Source organism: Lissotriton vulgaris, chromosome 4_1 (genome assembly GCF_964263255.1).
Source record: "Lissotriton vulgaris chromosome 4_1, aLisVul1.2, whole genome shotgun sequence".
In the NCBI taxonomy this organism is placed as follows: domain Eukaryota; kingdom Metazoa; phylum Chordata; class Amphibia; order Caudata; family Salamandridae; genus Lissotriton; species Lissotriton vulgaris.
Genome location: NC_141691.1, coordinates 2094387929 through 2094407880, shown reverse-complemented (window position 1 = coordinate 2094407880; position 19952 = coordinate 2094387929). Strand labels below are relative to the sequence as shown.

General features: G+C 42.2%; 2 protein-coding genes across 2 annotated transcripts in view; one reads left to right on the top strand and one right to left on the bottom strand.

Moving 5' to 3' along the window:
* LOC147725113 (GTPase IMAP family member 8-like) overlaps positions 1-19952 on the bottom strand; it is a 289891-nt gene that overhangs the window by 188154 nt on the left and 81785 nt on the right. The gene's annotated exons all lie outside the window — the stretch shown is intronic.
* LOC147725114 (GTPase IMAP family member 1-like) overlaps positions 1-19952 on the top strand; it is a 53955-nt gene that overhangs the window by 15563 nt on the left and 18440 nt on the right. Inside the window, exon 2 of the mRNA XM_086966545.1 lies at positions 5916-6034. Coding sequence (XP_086822671.1) covers positions 5935-6034 — 100 coding nt within the window. The 5' untranslated portion in view covers positions 5916-5934. The remainder of the gene's footprint in view (positions 1-5915; positions 6035-19952) is intronic.

Sequence of the window (19952 nt, the reverse complement as noted above, 5' to 3'; positions counted from 1 at the left end):
CAAAGGGCCTACCCACATCAGTCCAAACTATAAAGTCTCAAACAGTCCCCAAACCCACTGTGAACACAACGACTCCTACAACCAATGAACCAAATAATCAAATGGATGAAGATGACGAGGCCAGTGAGTGGGCTACAGAGGGACATCCACCTAATACCAACACAGACGCACCAAAGAACAAGAATTGCACGGCGTCTCCTAAAACTAATACTCAATTAAAAGAAATAGGAGCTCATCCTGCCAAACCTACCACCACAAGTTCACTATTGCATATTAACCTTCCTCCACAGGCCAACCCCTACACGATAGTCATGATTGGGGTGCCCAAAGTCGACGATAACAGGGAGGAAACGCGGGAGGAATTGAAGAACAAAGTCATGCAATGGCTTTCTACACATAGGCCCCTCCCTCAAAATATAATAGGTACTATACTTCAAGTCAAAAGGGTAGAGTGGGTGGGCACTCGCTTTAAATCCACAGATGGTGACTGCATCGTGGTCACCTTTAAACATCTAGGACCGGCAAAATTTATCGCAGATTGGAGGAGTTCGGGGACAAACAGCTTGATTAGGACTATGGGATTAAGCTATTTCTATCCAGCCCGCTCAGATTCACGTAGGAATAAACCCAAATATAACTACATCCAAGAAGGACGGCATATGACACAATCTAATTTTCAACCCTGGCTGGCCCCTGTTCTACCCAGACTTGATAGTCAAATGGGTTTAGATCTCCACTCATACACTCACCCATGGGGAACCAAAGTATACAACCAGCAACCAATTGAGACAGCTGTACGGCAAAGGCACGGTTTTTACCACGCCTATAACCCTGCTACTGTACAATTTGAGGAGTACGGGTTTCCTACTGCCAATAGATATGATGCTCTTTACAACTACGATCATTTAGACGAGGTTGACTGACTGTCATCTGATCCATTCCTTGAAACTCTTTTTGTCAAAGCAAGGAATCCTTCCGAAAACGATACAAACGCAGTGAAAACAGCCACCTTCCATCTAGTTTGCGCAGTAAATTCCACCCCCACAACGACATCGAGCTGCACAGTCAGTCCCCGAGCACATCAAGCTCTTGCTCCGTCAGTGAACGAAGTATGCAGTCCATCTAAGATCATGGCTTTACAACCTAATCCATTACCTGAGAACCCAAGGTCTAAGCATATGACAGGGACAATCCAAGAACCGTGCTCCCTCTCTAACATAAACCCAGGACTCAAATCAGAGGAGACTATTTCTAACCCTATCAAAATTCTGTCCTGGAATATTGCTGGACTGGCCTCTAAAATCGATGACCCACTATGGGTGGCTTTCGTTAGGAAGTACACCATCTTGTGTTTTCAAGAAACCTGGTTGACCAATGGCAACACCTTCATCGAGGGATTCCAAAGTTTCTTTGTCCACGCATCCCCCTCACCTAGTGGCAGGGCAAAGGGGGGCCTGGCAATATTTATCAGTCTGTCCCTTAAAATGCTGATTAATTATGTGCAAGTGGATAGCAGGAATATCCAGATCGTTACACTCAGAAGGGGGAAAAAAGACATAACGCTGATTAATTTCTATAACTCTGTTGCAAACCCAAGTGACTGTAACATCGACAACCTTGCAAATTGTCTAGCTGAAAATCTGACAAAACTACCACAGGATAAAATACTCCTCGGCGACTTCAATACGCATATTTGCGGTAACCCTCTCCTGACAACCTTGGGATCGTTGGGCTGTGATCTTAAAACAGGTCTCCATTTCACACACTGCCACCGTGGGTCAAAATTGAACACCTTAATGGATTCCACGAACATGATCTTGGCACTATCTCTGAAAGAGGACTCTTTCACCTATGAAAATCCCTCTTACAAAGGATCTGAGTCAGGGTCCATCATAGACCATATCCTTCTTTCTGCAGGTGTGGCCCAAAAGGTCCTTAAGTTTGATATCCTCATGAGCACCTATAGTGATCACAACCCCTTACACCTCGAACTACAATGCGACCCTTCCGTACTCCAAAATAATATCAAGGATCCAGGGATACTTAAGCCGGTAAATAACAACCGTCGCTTGAAATGGAACCTGGTAAATAGTGATAAGTTGTATGAGATTGTCGCCAAAGACTGTGAATCCGAACTTAAGCTCTGTGCCACAGACTCTGCTTCACCTGAATGCGTCCTATCCGCCTTTGCAGTGGTGTCCAGAAGGATAGAAAAATTTCTGACTATAACTGCCAAGGGATCAACTGCTCAATACCCACGATGGTTTGATCATGCCTGTTCTTCTGCCAACCGCAAATTAAAGGTTGCTCTCAAAAGTAAACCAAGAGATCTAGCACTGGTAAAGGCCCTCCGAGCAGACTATAAAAATGCAATTGCCTTTTGCAAAAAATCAATAAAAATTAAAACATGGGAATCTTTGCTCGACCCCTCTATTCTGGGCAATAGCGCAAAGTTCTGGAAAATAATTAATAAACCTCTTTTTGATGACCCGACCGCTGACAGTCTCGGCACAGTCATACCAGAGAATGACTGGATCACCCATTTTGGATCTATCTTTAAGAGTGAAGCACCAAAGTCAAAAAAATTACCTCATTTCCCTGAAAGCAGCCCTCTACACTTCTCTTCTAAAGAAATTGAACTAGGGATTCTTGGTCTCTCTAGCAACAAAGCACCGGGCCCTGATGGTCTTCCACCAGACCTATTTAAATCCAACATCGCCTTATGGGCTCCAATTCTTACATCAGTTATTAACGCCGGGGTTGAAGTGGGAGCGCCTAAATCTTGGGGTGCATCCACTATTGTCCCGGTTTACAAAAAGGGCGATAGAACAAAAGCAGTTTGCTATAGACCAATCTCCCTGATAAACTCTGTTGCGAAGGTAGTGGGAGGGGTTCTTTTAAATCGGCTGAATGCTTGGGCCAAACAAAATAACATAATGACCCCGGCACAGTATGGATTCAGACCGGGTCATGCAACAACTACACAGTGTCTGAATCTATACCTAATAAGTGGTAAATACACCCAAGCCAGAGATGGAACATTGTATATGGCCTTTATGGACCTTTCCTCTGCCTTCGACTGCGTCGAGAGGAGCAAACTATGGGAAATCTTGAATAATATGGGTGTGGAAAATAACCTAATCAATTTCCTGGCCAATCTACATAATGACACACGTGCCAATGTACGGTACACAAAAGACCTAAAAGTTACGAGAGAGTTTAATATTAACCGGGGCGTCAGACAGGGCTGTATTCTAGCACCTTTTCTTTTTAATTTGTACATCAATGGACTCGAGGATCATTTGGTAAAAACGGACACAGATTACCCTCGTATTGGGAAAACAGGGGTGCCGGTCCTACTTTATGCGGACGACGCCGTTTTGATATCCAGAACCGCATTAGGACTTCAGAAGTTGTTGGATTCTTTCTTCCAATTCATGACCTCACGTGATCTGAATATTAATAACTCCAAATCTTTCATAATGACGGTTGGAAAAACCCCCAAAAAACGATACCCCTTTTCAGTCAACGGAGAAAGCATACCATTGACAAAAACATTTTCATACTTAGGAGTACTATTCGATCACAAACTTTCTTGGGGTCCTGCTATAAATAAAAAGAAAGGCGAGTTACTAAGAACCAACTTCGGAATATTGGACTTTGCACGCAAATTAGGTAACACCCCAGTGTCCGCTATAATGAAATTATATCAGGCAAAAAGCGTAGCGGTGGCATGTTATGGGAGCGAGCTGTGGGGTTTCTCACCAGTAGAAGCCTTGGTTACACTAGAAAATAACTTTTTAAAACAGGTTTTGAGCTTACCCAAAAGCACCGCTAATTTCTCTGTACATGAGGAACTGGGTATACCATACCTAGGAGATAGAATTGCTGCAAACCCTTTACTCTGTTGGCTAAACTGTTGGCGCAATGCACTTATACCCCTGACGCATAGCATCCTCGCTGAAGCCCTCACCTGGGAAGGACATCTTAAAATACCCTGGATGAACTATATTAGAAACTGTTGCAAAGACCTGGGTAGATTGGACTTATATCTAACACCACAGCATGCTACAAAGAAGGATGTTGATTTTGTAAGAAACACTTTCATGTTAAAGCGACAACTTGTCAGGGAAGACACCGAGATGAAGAAGTCCAGTGTTAGGAATTATACACTAATAAAGACATGTGTGTTCTGTCAACCATACTTATCATGGAACATCTCCAGATACGACCGTTTTCTGCTGAGCAGATTCCGATTTGGTCTTTACCACTTGATTTTAGCTGTGCCGAGTGGAGCACACAGAGGTCAAGTGTTGCCAGCTTGTGGCTGCGACAACATGTCTCCACAAGACCTGGCTCACTTTTTATTTCTGTGTCCTTATTATTCTAGTCCAAGACAAATGTTTTTAAAACCCTTGCTTAAAAAGTTGAATTTTGTACAGATTAAGCCTGCACTTTTATATCTTCAGATGCTGCCTGATGACAGTACCTTTTTTATCTGTAAGTTTTTAAAAACAGCCCGGAAGTTCAGATTAAGCATGGAAGGATGATCCCAAGATGGCTTGTACTAAACATGATATTATGTCTTGAACAGGCATTTTTATTCTCCGTTGGTTTACTGCATTTTTAACTCACTGCATTTTTAACTCTTTGGTGAACTGCCTACTTTTAAAAAAATGGTTATAAAAATCTTGAATGAATTGTATAACAATGTATTTCTGTGCTTTTATGACTGCTTTTCTGACAGTCGAATAAAGGATTTTTGAATTGAAAAAAAATTGACTCTGAATGCCTTGTGCGCTTTTTGCATGAGCCGATTTGCACACCAATTTGTGGATTTAAGTTGTCTTTGCACGTTGAAATAAAAAGACATGTTTTAATTTAGCTTTGCTTGCTCCATCAGTATGTATCTGTCCGGTTCAGTAAGCATGCTGCATTTTTACATGCCCTGCTTGTTTATCATATTATGTGCAGAATTAGCTGGTCGATAATTGTTCTATAGTATATAATATGAGAATGCTATTCATGTTCAGAATAATATATGCAAAAGCTTAATTTAGTCCGCACACACACGCTGTGCTTGGTATATTTGTGTGTGCGCTATGCATAAGAACAGTTTATTGTAAGCATATTATTAATGGTCTAATTTGATGCCCTGAATGTATATTATGTAGGGTGTGTGAAGTCTGTGTGTGGCATACTGTGTGTGTACATTTTGTTTGCCTGGCAATTGGCGACATGCCTTGCAAAAAAATCATGAACACTTAACAACCCCCCCACGTCCCTTCAGCCAAGCCCAGCCTCACCACTCTCAAAGTTCACCATCCGCCACAGATTGTAACTCTGGTTCTTTCCAGAGTAGACTTCTGTAATGCCCTGTATTTAGGAGCTGCGAAAAAGGACAGATCACTAAACGTTAGTCACTCCAGAACGCTGTGACCCGGGTTTTGCTCGATTTACCCAAACATCACCCCACGCCTGCTACTATTAAGCAGCCGCATTGGCTTCCAGTCCGTCAGAGAGTCAACTTTAAGGCACCCTGTTTAGTGCATAAGGCTCTGTACAGAGGAGGTGCTGCAGACATTCAACCCCTATTTCCTCTATACCAGCCTCAACATTGTCTCAGGTCTGCCAATGCAGGATTGGTTCACATCCCTAAAATAAAAATAGCCAGATGGGGAGGAAAGGGTTTTTCATATCAAGCAGCCACCTTATGGAACTCCCTCCCCTCGATGATCAGATTACAACCAAACAGGGCCCTCTTCAGGAAATCCTTAAAGACCTGGCTCTTCGCAATGCCTTAAGATCCATCAGTTACCTGGTTGGCTCCCACTCACCTCAGCGCCAAAATGCCTCAGCAATAGTGCAATTTATAAGCGTTCAGTCAGTCACATGTGTGTTTTTTTGTATTTTAGCCTGATCTCTGGTGAAATAATGGCAGCTGAAACAACTTCTGTATTTAAATTAGCCGTACCTGGCCGACCCCTTCAGCTTGAGATGCCGTACGACTGCCGCAGTGATGCCATGATCCCAGGTAAAGGAAAGTGTGACACCATTAGGGTTTAAGCAAATGTGGTTTAAGGCTTAGGGGGGGGAGGAGAGAGGCAATCTCCGTCATTCTCTTTGTCTTTCCCACTCTCTTGTGCTCCCTCTTTCTTCGCTCATTGTACCAGGTTAGCCAAACAAAATATAAAGACATAAATCAACAAATTCAAATTGATATTTTAATGAGTCTAACAACATTGATTTATTTACAAGTTTTCAGGATGATACAGACTCCAAATAAAGGTGTTTGAATTAGGAGACTATCTTGAAAGCAGATTTCCTTACCTTCAGATGCTGCCAATCTGATTTACAGGTGCACCCATAACTCTCACTGAGGAACAGCTTGATGTTGCTGCTATAGATACACATTTCTTTGGAATAAACAATAGTCTCTTCTATTTCAATTACATTTTAAATTGCATTTGCCTCAGTGTTGAATTCAGGTCCCCACACAATTTTAGATGATAACTAGAATATATAGTGCTCACGTACAATCCACATTTTAAAATGCATAGATATCGATTCACCAAAATATGAAATGAAATGAAATGAAATGAATGAAACTTATATAGCGCACGACTTACCCTGGGGCATCTCCGCGCTTGCTTAGGGAACCCGTCCTGGTATTCCCCTGTGAGATAACCCTGGCAGGGTATCCACAAGGTGAAAGCCAGGCATCCCACCGCAAGGGGCCGTTGTGGAGATTAAGCAAGCTATTGCCCAGAGTCGCAGAGTGTGAACCCGTGAGTCGAGAAGGCACCGGAGCGAGAATTATCGAGTCCGTGGAATTTTTGAGCCCGAGACCCGCCGAGGCGGGGAATTGAACCCTGGTCCAGGGCCGAACTCAAGCTCCAGGTCTGCCGCCTCTATCCCCTGAGCCACACTTCTCCACCAGATAAATACCACTAGATGAAATCTCTCAATCGCTCTAGAACTCAAATGTGCCTCCAGGAGAGTGTGTATACATGTATGTAACTGTTCAATGCACAGAAAAGTGTAACCATAGTATAACCATCATTTAAGTAAAAAGAAAGAAAAGAGAAAAAACCTGAGAAAAATACAAACAGAAAGTGTGCTAAGAAAACATAGAGTTTGCCTACAACATCTATCCGGGTGACATTTGGCTAAGCAAATCGTTGGCTTCACCAATATCTGTTAGCAAGTAAAATTTGCCTTTAATCAGCACCTTTAATTTCGACTGTTGTGCTATAGAGGCTTGTGCCTCTTTAGCTTTAAACAGGTGCAAAAGTTTCACAAACTCTTTTCTACGCTTCGCAGCAGAGGCAGACATATCGGAAAAAATCCGACATTTTGAAGTAGCGTTTGCTGCGAACTGACCCTGTTTTATGGCTCTTGTCAGAATTGTCTCTTTAACCCGAAAGTCAGCGAAATTAACCAAAACAGTACGGGGGAAAAGGGGAGTTCGGAAATGGCTGAGCGGGCACACGATGAGCTCGGGTGATTGTCAAATCACCTTTAAATTCCGAATGATGGTTATACTATGGTAACAGATATGGTGGATTTGGTGGAGGGGTGAGGGAGCGGGAGGGGGAGGGCTGGGCAGGGAAACGGGGTGTTATTCCAAGACACCTCTATGGTTAGGGGGAAAGACCCGGTGGCGAGCGTGGGGGAGAGTATTAGGAGGAGGGCCATGGGCGAAGGGGGGGAGGGGAAAAAATGGAAAAATTGAGGTTGTTTTCAGTGGATTTGAATGTGGTGAGATTTTGCATTTTTGGTACTCTGGTAGGCATTTGTGCATATATATGCGTAAATTAAGTTTTTTTGAGATTAAAACTTTTGTATTTCTTTGTGCAATTAATTATGCTCCATGTCGTTTAGGACGGGGTTGAAACTGATATCCTTTAATGTGAATGGTCTGAATAACGTCAGAAAAATGCGTGCAATAGAGTCCTGGATTAGAACTGAAAATCCTACAGTGATCATGTTACAGGAAACTCATATAGCTGCTGCTAAAAAAGAGGATCTCAAGATGTTTAAAACGTGGGCTTCTTTTCGGGGGTTTTCGTGCGCCATGGGTTCACAACGAGGTGTCGCTCTATTTATAAATAAAAATTTAAAGATTGAGATAGTCCAGACTGAAAATGATTCTTCTGGTCGTTGGTGTTGGGTTTCATGTAAAGTTAAAAATCATCACTCCCTGATTACTTTTGTTTGCTTCTATGCCCCTATAGAGGATAATCCCCAGATTTATGATGCTCTGTTTCAATCTCTTCTATTGGTCGGTGGAGATATCATTATAGGTGGCGATTTTAATATACTCATGAACCCTAATTTAGACTCCACATCATCCCTTAAGAGGCATTCTAAGCCTAGATCCCTTAAGACTATCCTAAATTATATATCGTTATTTGGTTTATGTGACCCATGGCGTGTGAGAAACCCTCTGAAAAGGGAGTATACCTGCTGGTCAAGAAGGTTTAAATCCTCATCTCGTATAGACTTTTTTCTAACATCTGGACAGCTTAAATTTAATCCACAGAGGTTTTATCACAATGGCTTTTCAGACCATGCTATGATAGTGATTAATTTTGACTATGCGGAGACTACTAAGGTCTCGAAAAGATCGATGTTTAATAAAATGTATTTACAGAATTTGAATTGGATATCAGCATTAAAGTTGGAGATAGCAGAGTACATTAACCGAAATATAGGCACGGCCCCTCTTCATGTTATCTGGGACTCGTTAAAGGCTTTTCTACGGGGCGTTCTTATTAGTAAGGATGCGGCTGAGTGGTGCGTTGTGAAAAGTAAAAGGAACTTTTTGCTTCAAAAAATTCAGGATGTAACATTAAGCTATCAACCTCAACCAAATTATGCAGTTGGAATTCAATTGAGGGAAGCTAAACAAGCGCTTTGCGCTCATTATTATGAGCAAAGTGAATTGGTGTTTCAGAAACAATCACAAAAAGTGTACGAAGAGAGTAACTTCTCAGGGAAATTTTTAGTCTGGCAAGTAAAAGAACAGGCGGCTTCAAATTTGATTAATTCCTTAAAAGACCCTCTTACTCATTTCGATACATTTGATCAGGCTGAAATAAATAATATTATGCTTAAACATTACGAGAGTATTTACTCTGTAAAACATACTTTCGATCACCAAAAATTTTCAGAGTTTTTAGACCGACATGAAATCCCAAGTTTACCCCTTGAGGATCAGAGGCATATGCAAAGACCTTTTTCTAAAGCAGAATTGGAAGAAGTTGTTAAAAACCTTCCATTAGGCAAGGCCTGTGGTCCCGATGGCTTCCCCTCAGAATTCTTTAAAGTTTTCTTTAGTTCCTTCAGTGATTTGTTTTTGCTATTGTTGAATTCAATGCTGGAAGGAGGGCAACTCCCGGAATCCTTCCATGAGGGTACAGTCATTAGTTTTTTTTAAAAAAAGGGAAAGAATCCAAAGATCCGAATTCTTACAGGCCAATAACTTTATTAAATTCCGATTATAAAATAACTACTAAGATGCTTTCACTTCGCCTTAATGATCATGCGGCGGATTTGATCCATCCAGATCAGATCGGTTTTATAATAGACAGACAATTATTTACTAACACACACTTTTTAGTTGAAGCATTAGATTATTTTGAAGCACGTGGGATACAGGCCTTGGTATTACTTTTAGATGCAGAAAAAGCTTTTGATTTGGTGGTATGGGACACCCTTTTTCTTATTTTATCTAAGTTTGCCATTTCTCAACGCATCATCAATTTGATAAAGAATTTGTATGAAGGCGCTAGAGCAAGCATAATTATTAATAAATCATTAGCAGGTTCAATTTTAGTACAACATGGCACTAGGCAAGGCTGCCCTTTATCACCCATTCTTTTTGCTTTCTTTATCGAACCGTTAACTATTGCTATTAGGAATTGTTTTTGCCTGATATGAGGAGTTGTGGGCGCCGTGAGAAGCGAGCATGCTGACTGGTATGCTCAGTTGTATAGGTAAGTCCAGACTTTAGCTCCATCACTGAGGAATGATGAGGCCCTTATGGTGGCATGCAGAGGATCGGAGGTAGGTGAGTCATAGGGCACAGACAATCGCGTGGAGGCCCGGGCTCAGGGTACAGATGTCCACCTTCACCCTGAAGGGGTGCGCTGTGGAGGCAGCAGTCAAGGGCCCCATGATGTAGCAGTTAGAGCATTCGACCCGACGGCGGCAGGCCGCGTACTCAGCGTTCTGGCTGAAGGTGTAGTTGTGCAGGAGGGCAACCGGGTGCCGAGAGCGATGGGTCCACTCTCACCTCCACCCTGTTCCACACCAGCAAGCAACCACCCCCCTTGAGGCCCTCTCCGAGGGGCCGCAGGGAAGAGGCAGGAATGTGCGCTGTGGTCTGGGCGCAGCCAAATGGGGCCGCGTCCTGGCGAAGTTGGAGATAAGGTGGGGGAGGAGAGCGCAGAAGAGGACCCCCGCCCGGTGCACTCATCGCTGTGTTGGTCATCTGCTCCCACATGGAGTAGGAATCGGGCCCGGCAGGGACTTGCTCTGCCCCATACCTCTCCGAGCACCAGGAAACTAATTTTGGAGGCACCAATCCGCGATCAGGCGGGATCGCCATGCACGGCACGCGCTTAGCAATTCAGTGGTGTTGAGCTTGGATCAATTAATGCCGCATGTGTGGGGGATCTTGCTGCTAAGCTGGGATCGACTGGTGGAGCTTGGGGAACATCCTTTACAACGGAACCGTTACAACATGGTACCCTACTATCCACGGGACTGGAGTTGGAATAGTAAATTAAACTATTCACTATCCAGCGCCCCCAACGCAAGTCGTTGTAACGACTTACGTTGTAAAACCTGCGTCGTAAGGGTACGGGTTGTAATGGTACGCGTTGTACTGTCATACATCCATGGAGCTTCAATGCTGCGTGGCCATATTGGCCATCGGCTTGGCTACGCCCCCCATGGCAAGACAAAATTCACAGATAGGGAATTGAGCAAAGTCTTGATGAATGATAAAATAATGTCTAGTAATGATACATCAGCTGTAAACATAAGGCCCCTCTCTGGGGAAACACACAAATTAGTGGCTGGTGGCAGAAGAGATGTGTAAGGCCACAGCGCAAAAGAGAATATAGGCTGACCAAAGGTATTCAAGAATAGGGATAAATGATAAATGAATTGAGTGGGAAGGAGAAGGCCTCAACCCCCACAAGGTTGCCTTCATTAAAGTAAATTGTTAAGCAAAAGAGATTACGGGCTACCGTCATGGTCATATTTATAAGAATTGATAAATAGTGATGCGTCTACCATAGGAAAATGTTAACTTGGGGCACTACATTGTTGCGGTTCTCCCGCCTGTACATGTAATTATACACATACCACACACACACACTTTTTAATACAGGAGTGTCTTAACTATTTGTGCTTCACTTACTCCCAGGCTGGGCTAAAATACATTTAAGCATGATTTTATATTTGATATTGAATTTAGAAGTGTATTTTGTCGATTGCAATGGTCTTACACTTCATCGGTTCAGTGATGGCTGGCACGGCCGTGGGTGGTGGCATTGGTCCACGGGTGGGGGGGGGTTAAGGGGCGTACAAGACACAATAAAAAATAAATAAACACATACCTTCCCCCCGGGTCCCATGTCTCTTTTTCTGCTCTCACAGGACTCCAGGAACAGGTAACACCCGGCACACAGGCTCCCCTGACCACTCATTATATACTTTATTTGATTAAAAAGATATAATCATAAAAGTGGAGTACATACAAACATATACATAAATAAACAGTTAAAATAACTCAAATATGATGGAATAATATATCAATATTAGAACTACAATCTTGCTTTGTTACAAGTTAGTTTCTTTAAAAAGCATTGGGATGCCCTTCCGGCTTCTGAGTGAAATTACGATATGCATGGCGAATAAAAATTGTGAAGCCTATATTTAAAGCTGTGTTTTCTGGAGTCAAAGCTGCAATAATTGCCTGTCTACGGGTCCGGGTTCCCAGCCTATTACACTCAGTTTTCAGCTTAAGTCTGCGCTGTGGGAGTAGACCAATCACAATGCTGCAACCTCACCCCCTCATGCAAAGCTGAGACAGCAGGATGACAAAATAAAATTATAATACCATTAGGTCATTATCATTATATGTTTTCCTTTCTTTCCCTGCATGAAGGCAGCTCCTCGCCTTAGCAGAGGCACCGTCACTGCAAGGGTGAGTGTTTGCATCAGCAGGGCCCTGGCTTCTAGCTCACATTAAAGTGGCTGTCCACTGCCTTGGTCAGCTTTCTCCTTTGCACTCTTTCATCTCACTGTCCATCAGTTAGATTGCATCCATTTTCAAAGATAAAAAAGGCAGATGATTGCTCTAACCTTTTCTCCCCTGGTGATAATAAAGCTGCTCTTTGGTGCTTTGTTGAACACTCATGGTAACATTTTGAACTTGCAAACATGGAGATTTTGAAAACAAACTGGGGAGATGTCATTTCCCCTTTGACTTACATTGAGATCTTGGGTGGGAGACACAGAAAATAATAACATTTTGAGCTTAAAGAAATCGAGTGTTTCCTTTTTAACTTTTTGATACTCTCTTGCACCTGTTTAAATGACTAAGGTCATAATAAACATACCTTTTGACTTGACTTGACTTGAGTGTTTCCTGCTTAATTTGTTTATGTCGCCATGTATGGCTGCATCTTAGAAAATAAACACTGAGCATCACTTCCCAACAGTGGGGGGAGGTAATTTATATAGGGAAGAGGCCAAGGCGCCTTACATGCACACATACACCTCACTTACACCCATTCATTCACTCATGGGTGCACGCCAATTCACAAAACTCACTATGAAATAGGCATACATTCATACATACACACATGCACGCACCAAACAAAAAACATATCTCAACAGCAGATCTCTGACAGGGAAGCCTCCGAGGTCTCAGGAGGATTGAAACTGCTGCCTTCCCTCATTGGCTGACTGTTAGGCCTGGCGAACTCCTTGATGAGGGCAAAGAGTTCTTTGCTTATGTGTGCGTTGGCATTGATTCTGTATTGGAGGGCTGCTTTCTTTGTGGTTTTCCGGAGGGGGTAGTGTGCGTTGATGGCGGATTTCGAAGTTGCATGAGTTTCCTTTTTTTTTTATGTTACAGAGGTGACGGTTCTGGTCAAGGACATTTTTATCAAACTTGCAGACTTTTTAAAAAATATTTATATTTTGATGTATTCAATTTTATTTTGTGTTCTTAAAATTGCAAATTAAAATTCTGTATGTATTTATATTTAACTGAAAGTTAAAATACCCAGAACTTTGGCTACACTCTGCAAATCACTTTCAACAGATCTGCGCTACAGTTGCATCACTTTTTATGAAGTTCCGATGGTGCGGGCCTTTCAATAAAATCTGTGAGGTGATGCAAACCCCCACTGCGTGATTGTGCATGGCCTCTTGGATATAGAGTGAGGCAAGGCAGCACCTTACGTCATGTCCAGGAGGCATTCCATGGGTGTTGCAGTGGGTTTTCACACACAACACCCATGGGATTTGGCACATTCCCAGAATTAGAAGTATTTGTAAATCTGGTAATGCATCAAAACTGTGCGCCTCCCCAGGGGAGGCGCAGCGAGGTGAAATAACTCCTTTATCTTTCGTCTTTCTACGTTTACTGCATTTTGAAACAGACAGAGAAAATCAATCAATCAATCAATGCATTTATATAGCGCACTACTCACCCGGAGGGTCTCATGGCGCTAGGGGAGGGGGGGTCCGCTACTGCTCAAAGAGGAAAATGCCTCAATTAATTGTTTATGTGCAGCAAGATATCACATCCAGCACAATAACAATCATGTCAACAACGCAGACACTTGCACCATAGTGCATGGGTGCCTGCATTGATATTTGGCTACAAATTGTGCGCCGACTTGCACACTTTTTTCCTTGAAAGATCATCAACTTTAATTGTGAAAAAGTGTATGTAATCATTACAGTGAAGGCACAAATAATACAACGTTTCCTTCCAGTTGGCTGTAATTGTTTCATTTGAGTACCCTTTATGAAGTCTGAAGATAAAGATTTCATTCGTTTTATACACACCCGTATTTTCTCTCTTTTTCTTAGTTGTTTTGGATTGATTTTCTTTAATCGCCTGTTTTGTGATATATACTCTGTTGAGATACATCACATGCTACATAGTAAGGTAGTTGAAATTCTGGTTGTGGGATTTGATATTGAAAAACCCAATGTTGCAGATAACATCAAGTGTGAGGGAGCAATGGTTAACTGACAGACTAACAAGTGCCATGTATGCAAATGTATCAAAATGTAATACCACAAGTCAAAATTATGTATTTGTTTGATCCATGAAGATTTGTGTTGTTACCTATGTGGCAAGTACATGCAGATGACTTATGTTATTATTTTTCATTCTTGTTCACAGCATCAGCACCGACCAGCGGAGGAGACAGTGCCACGAATGAAGAGGAAGCAATTCGCCAGTCTGGGTCCAGTGCTGAGTTGGAGGAGGAAGGACCCAGTGGCAAAGAGGGTGAGGGGAGACACACTGAGGTCTCGTCTGAGACAACATTTGTAGCATCTGAAGTCTACTCCAGCTCCATTGTGGTGGTGGAAGAGACAGGGAATGAATCCTCAACATCAGAGTGAACCACCACCACTGCCATCCCCACCCTCCCAGCTGCTCCCAGGCCAACTGTCTGTGGCCACTCCAGTGGAAGGGGGCCCATCTCCTTCACATCACGCACCTCACCCCCTGTCACAGTCTCCCATGCTGCCCTGAATGTGGACGCAATTTACATCCTGAGACAGATATCTGTGAGGCAGACAGCAGTGTTAAATGTCCTCCAGGTGTATACCAATCATTTGACACGAATGGTATAATTCCTGGAGGTCATTCCCTCAGACATGTCTGCCCTACACAGATCCAATCAGGCTATGGCCTCCACACTGACAGCAGCAGTGTCCCAGCTCTAGCTGCTCCTCACCCCTCCTGCCTATTCCCCATCAGAAGCTCAACTATCGTCCCTGACACAAGCACCTGCAAACATACACATGCACACACCTGAACAGCCACACACAGCACACAAACACAGAGACACAAGGACAAACCCACACACAGGCATACTCTGGAGACAGACTGAACACTTACCACCATGGACATATCATGTGATGACACACGTATCCACAGACACTCCGCAGACCTCTGAACCCTAAGCATCTACACCCCCTTACCCTTGCCTCTCATGTTCTTCTCTCAGCCCAGGCACCCCACCTTGTTCCCATTGAACTCTTCCCTACCAAATCCTTCACCCCAGAGAAGCGTATAAATCAGCACCACGGCCCAGACATCTACACCTGCCTAGAGATGAAACCAAGCCCCAAATCAACCCCCACCAGAAAATTCCCCTTGTCTTCCAAAAAAATAACCCACTCCAGCAACCCATACTTCCCCATCCTAGTACCTCTGTCCCCAAAAAACCCACTCTTAAAAGGATCATACCCCTCCCTATTCCTCTCCAGACCATCACAGATTTTACTATCTTCAATTTAGTGAAGCCTAACCCCCCTCCCACTACAGATGCCCCCCCACCCCCTCAATCTGAGCCAACCACTGCATTGGACCCACCTCCCCCTCAATCTAGTACTACCACAGCACTGGACCCACCCACCCCTCCTTATGCCATCCCTTTAAAAACCCAACCAGTCCTCCCTAGTTTTGTCCCTTTGGTGCCTGGCATGCCCCCTAGATGTCTCGCACCAGGGGAGGTGACCCCTAGCAGAATTTGTGTGGGCAAGAGTCGATGGGCAAGATCCTTGTGCCCATAAAGCCTTTGAACATTTTTAGGTCTAGTGTGAGCCAGCGCTCCAGCCAGCTCTGCGAATATCAGTGGTACTTCAGTACAGAGAGAAGCCACGCCCCTTGTCCCACCCTTATTTTTCATTAGCTTGTGTGTTTGTCCTTTGTAAATTCTGCCTTCTGATTCCTTATGAGGCTTGTTAGTCCCTCCTTATGACAGCCATGTTGTCATTTGTATCCTCCCATGGCTACTGGCCCCTTTACTTCGAGTGTTACTTGATACAAGTTACTTATACTGTGAGCACTATTTTCTTAAATGAGGTTTTCCTACTGCCTTCTCTATTCCCCCCTCCCTCCAAATGTCCATGCCTTCTCACCCCCTCCCCTGCCCGCACTTCCGTTGTCCATGCCTTCTTGCCCCCTTCTCCTCCCCACACTCCCATTGACAGAGATGACTACTGTTTGCAACGCAATAGGGCTTTCGTAAATGCGAGTCCTATTGCATTGCAAATGCTTGTTCTATTAGGCAATGAGATTCAATCATTTTTAAAAACGTGAAAAAGGTTTGCAGGGTGGTTGTTGGGCACCCTCTAAATAAGAGTGAGTTATGCAATACACTTCTATGAGAATGGAATCAATTGTTTGGACTTAGCTGTTTATCCTGTCCGATAGACTTACATTACATTTTGACGCATGCAGCATTGCCTATTTTATTTAAAAATGCACGTTTAAATGTATGCAAAAGAACACGAAGAAAGACATGATCTGAGTGGCATTTGTGGTAAAAAACACTGAATATGTAAAATATTTGTGAGAAGGGTTCTGAAATCACAAGAACTATTCAGTGTGCAGTAAAAGGAGACCAATTAGATTTCATGTACAAATGGCCAATCACAAAAGGCCTCACATATTTACCCCGGATATTTGCAAAGAAGACTAATCTGAACTGCTGTACAGTCCTTGCAAGTTATTAACAGTTGTTTTTCCAAAAAAAAAGCTGTAGCATTTTTCTGTCATCTGCTGAATATTTCATTTTGAAAAAAGTAAGTGACCTCCCGTTGTAAAAAATATATATTTACCCCGGATATTTGCAAAGAAGACTAATCTGAACTGCTGTACAGTCCTTGCAAGTTATTAACAGTTGTTTTTCCAAAAAAAGCTGTAGCATTTTTCTGTCATCTGCTGAATATTTCATTTTGAAAAAAGTGACCTCCCGTTGTAAAAAATATATATTTTGTATGTATTAATTCAATCAGTAGTTTATATAGTTTTTTATTGTTTGCTGCATAACCGCCTGCCCCTTCCCCGCTGCATTTTTATTTTTAACACAAAGTGGCGATTTTACATGTAATTTAGAATTGGTTTTGAAAATGGTGAGTTACAACATTAAACACCTCACTGTTATGTTTATTATAATTAACTTTTGCGAGTCAGTCAATATTTTCTCAGACTTATTTGGATAGGAAATAAAAGCAATAGGCATTTTGTGAAACTCTTGGAAGAGATTATAATATTTAAAGTTTCCTATTTGTCCCTGAATGCATTCTTAATGTGTAAGTAAAACTACTGAAAATGGGCGTGTTTTTGACATATCAGTCACAGCGGCAACTTCTATCCTCTAGTGGTTTTCAGCCCAAAAGAAATATTAATGCCGGATTGTTACCATTACTTTTTTCCACTATTATTGGTTTACAATTTCCAGAAAGCATCAAGTTCTTGATAACAAAAGGCAAGAGGCTTCTAACATATGGGGCTTGTTGACAGCAATATCTATTAATAGTTGTGCAGTCTGCTGTAAGAGTAAATATTAAAACCATTTTGCAATAGAAATTTTAATTTAACACATACAGTTAGTTCAACAGTGGAGAGTTGTGCAGGCTGTAGTAACCGGCATATGATTGTAAAGGTTGTTGTCCACAGACCAAACTCAGTCATCGCTTACACAAAACATACTAAAGGGGGCTATTCAGTAGGATACCTTTCTATAAATGGCACTTGCTATGACTTTTGAAATGTGAGTAGTGTGAACTCTTTGAACTGCATTTACCACAATGCATTGTAAGTACTGGTACAACATGTTCAGTGTAGGAACCGCCCATTTAGTGGGATTCATGGTAGAAGCATCTCAACTCTACTGAGACAAGTGCTGTGGATATGGTGCGCCAACAGCTCACAATCTTCATTTTTACAATAGGTTGAAAACAACTTATCTTATGGGGTTGACGACGCCACGTGGAAGTTGAACCTTCTTTACAAAAGTGGAGAAAACACAAAAAAAATCATGTCCAGTATCAGTCTTGTTTTCGTACTGGCTGTACTGGTGAAAACTGAAAACTATTTTTGAAATACTTTATACTCTACCTTGATACCCAAAAAAAGCATTGCAGAACGGTGACTCAATGGCATGTGTGACTATATTTATCCATCCCTGTGTTACTATCTAATGTAGAAAAAAATTATGTGCATCAATTAAAGAAAATGTACAAGTTGTAGAATGAGAAATTACTATTAGCTGATCAGTCATGTTTGGTTAAAGGTGTCACATATAGCCATTGGATGCCAAGTTTCTGAAATCGCTGCATGAATAGTTTTCTCAGTTCATTTTTTTAGGTCGAGCCTGGGCAGCACATGCGCTGCTCTGAGAGGCATGCTGCATTGGAGTATGGACTTGAAGCACCGCCCACTTTCTGCCCACATTTGTCATTGGTTTGTGTCATTCGTTAATAGGCTTGTTTGTACCTCCTTAGTACTACCTAATCTTCATTTGTTATCTCCCATGAGGACTGGCCCTTTTACTTCGGTTGTTACACAGTAGTTTTATTTAATCTGTAAGCACTATATTCTTTAATATGTTTTTCCTACTGCAGGCAATACATGGTTTACTGTATCTTTCAGCATGCCATGTGGGCTTCCTCTGATAACTTAAAAAAAAAAAAGCATAAGCATATGTTTGTCAACTTGACAAACAAATGCTTTTTTGGGTGAAAGCTCCCGATCCTGCGCTTTCACTTTAATAGCAGCTGCTGACCTATCTTACAGCACAGCTCGTCTTAAAAAGGGGTGTGGCCTCTATTAGCGTGAAATCGTAGCATAAACAAGCATTTGCAATGCAATAGGTCTCGCATATTAGAAACTTTGACCTATTGATATTGTAAATGACAATGCCTTTTATTATTGCCGATTTTTCAAACACATAAATACAAGGAATTGTCATTTACTATGCCAATAGCTCAAAATCTCAAAATTGCGAGACCTATTGCATTGCAAATACGTGTTGGACTGGCCATTGGCCTTGTGATATTTATTTATCTGCCTCTTCATGCAGAATAAAGTATGTTTAAAGTTTTTCATTTCTGATTTCTGGGTCCCTCAAATAGTTTTAGTTAACTGCAAATCATGTACAATTAGTAGTGCAAGTATACAATGATGTTAGTATGGCATGAATTGCTTTTGGTCCATGGAATATGTGTCCTTTGACTGTATGTTTTTAAGAGTTTGGTGTCTACACTTGCTGGGTGTCATCCTCCACATCAGTTTTGGCTATGAGTGTGACATGAAGCCACAAAGCTTTAAATCACAATTGCACATAGGTCATGCTTTTATATGACAACATAGTGTCTCAAAGTGCAACAGTTATAGGAGAAGCATGATGCATATGTTTGTGATATGCAGAAAGACACCAGTCTCAATAAATGCACCTGGATACATGTACACAAAGTAATGGTACAATACCTGAATGTGTCTTCTTTAGATCTGGTAGACTAGTGGCAACGACAACCTTGCCACAGGTGGCATGCCACTGTAGGCAAATTCATATCATGGCTGTGTGCTCATCTGATACATTAATTGAACCCATGGTGAGTGTAAAGTGAACCCATGGTGAATGTAAAGTGAGCAGTATACCCACAGTCTTCTGATCCTGTTGCCACCATGGACTCCACTTTCTACAGATATTCCTGTTCGGCAAGGTGTCTGTGATCTTAATAGTCCAGTGCATTGTAATTTATGTCAGTCATGCCATCCTGCTTTTGTTTGGGTCCATCATATGTAGGGTGAGTTTTGTCTGTCCAAGCTTGGATGTCATAGTTACAACCACACATCAGTCGTAGTTAAGCATATGATTTGTGTGTAGGTT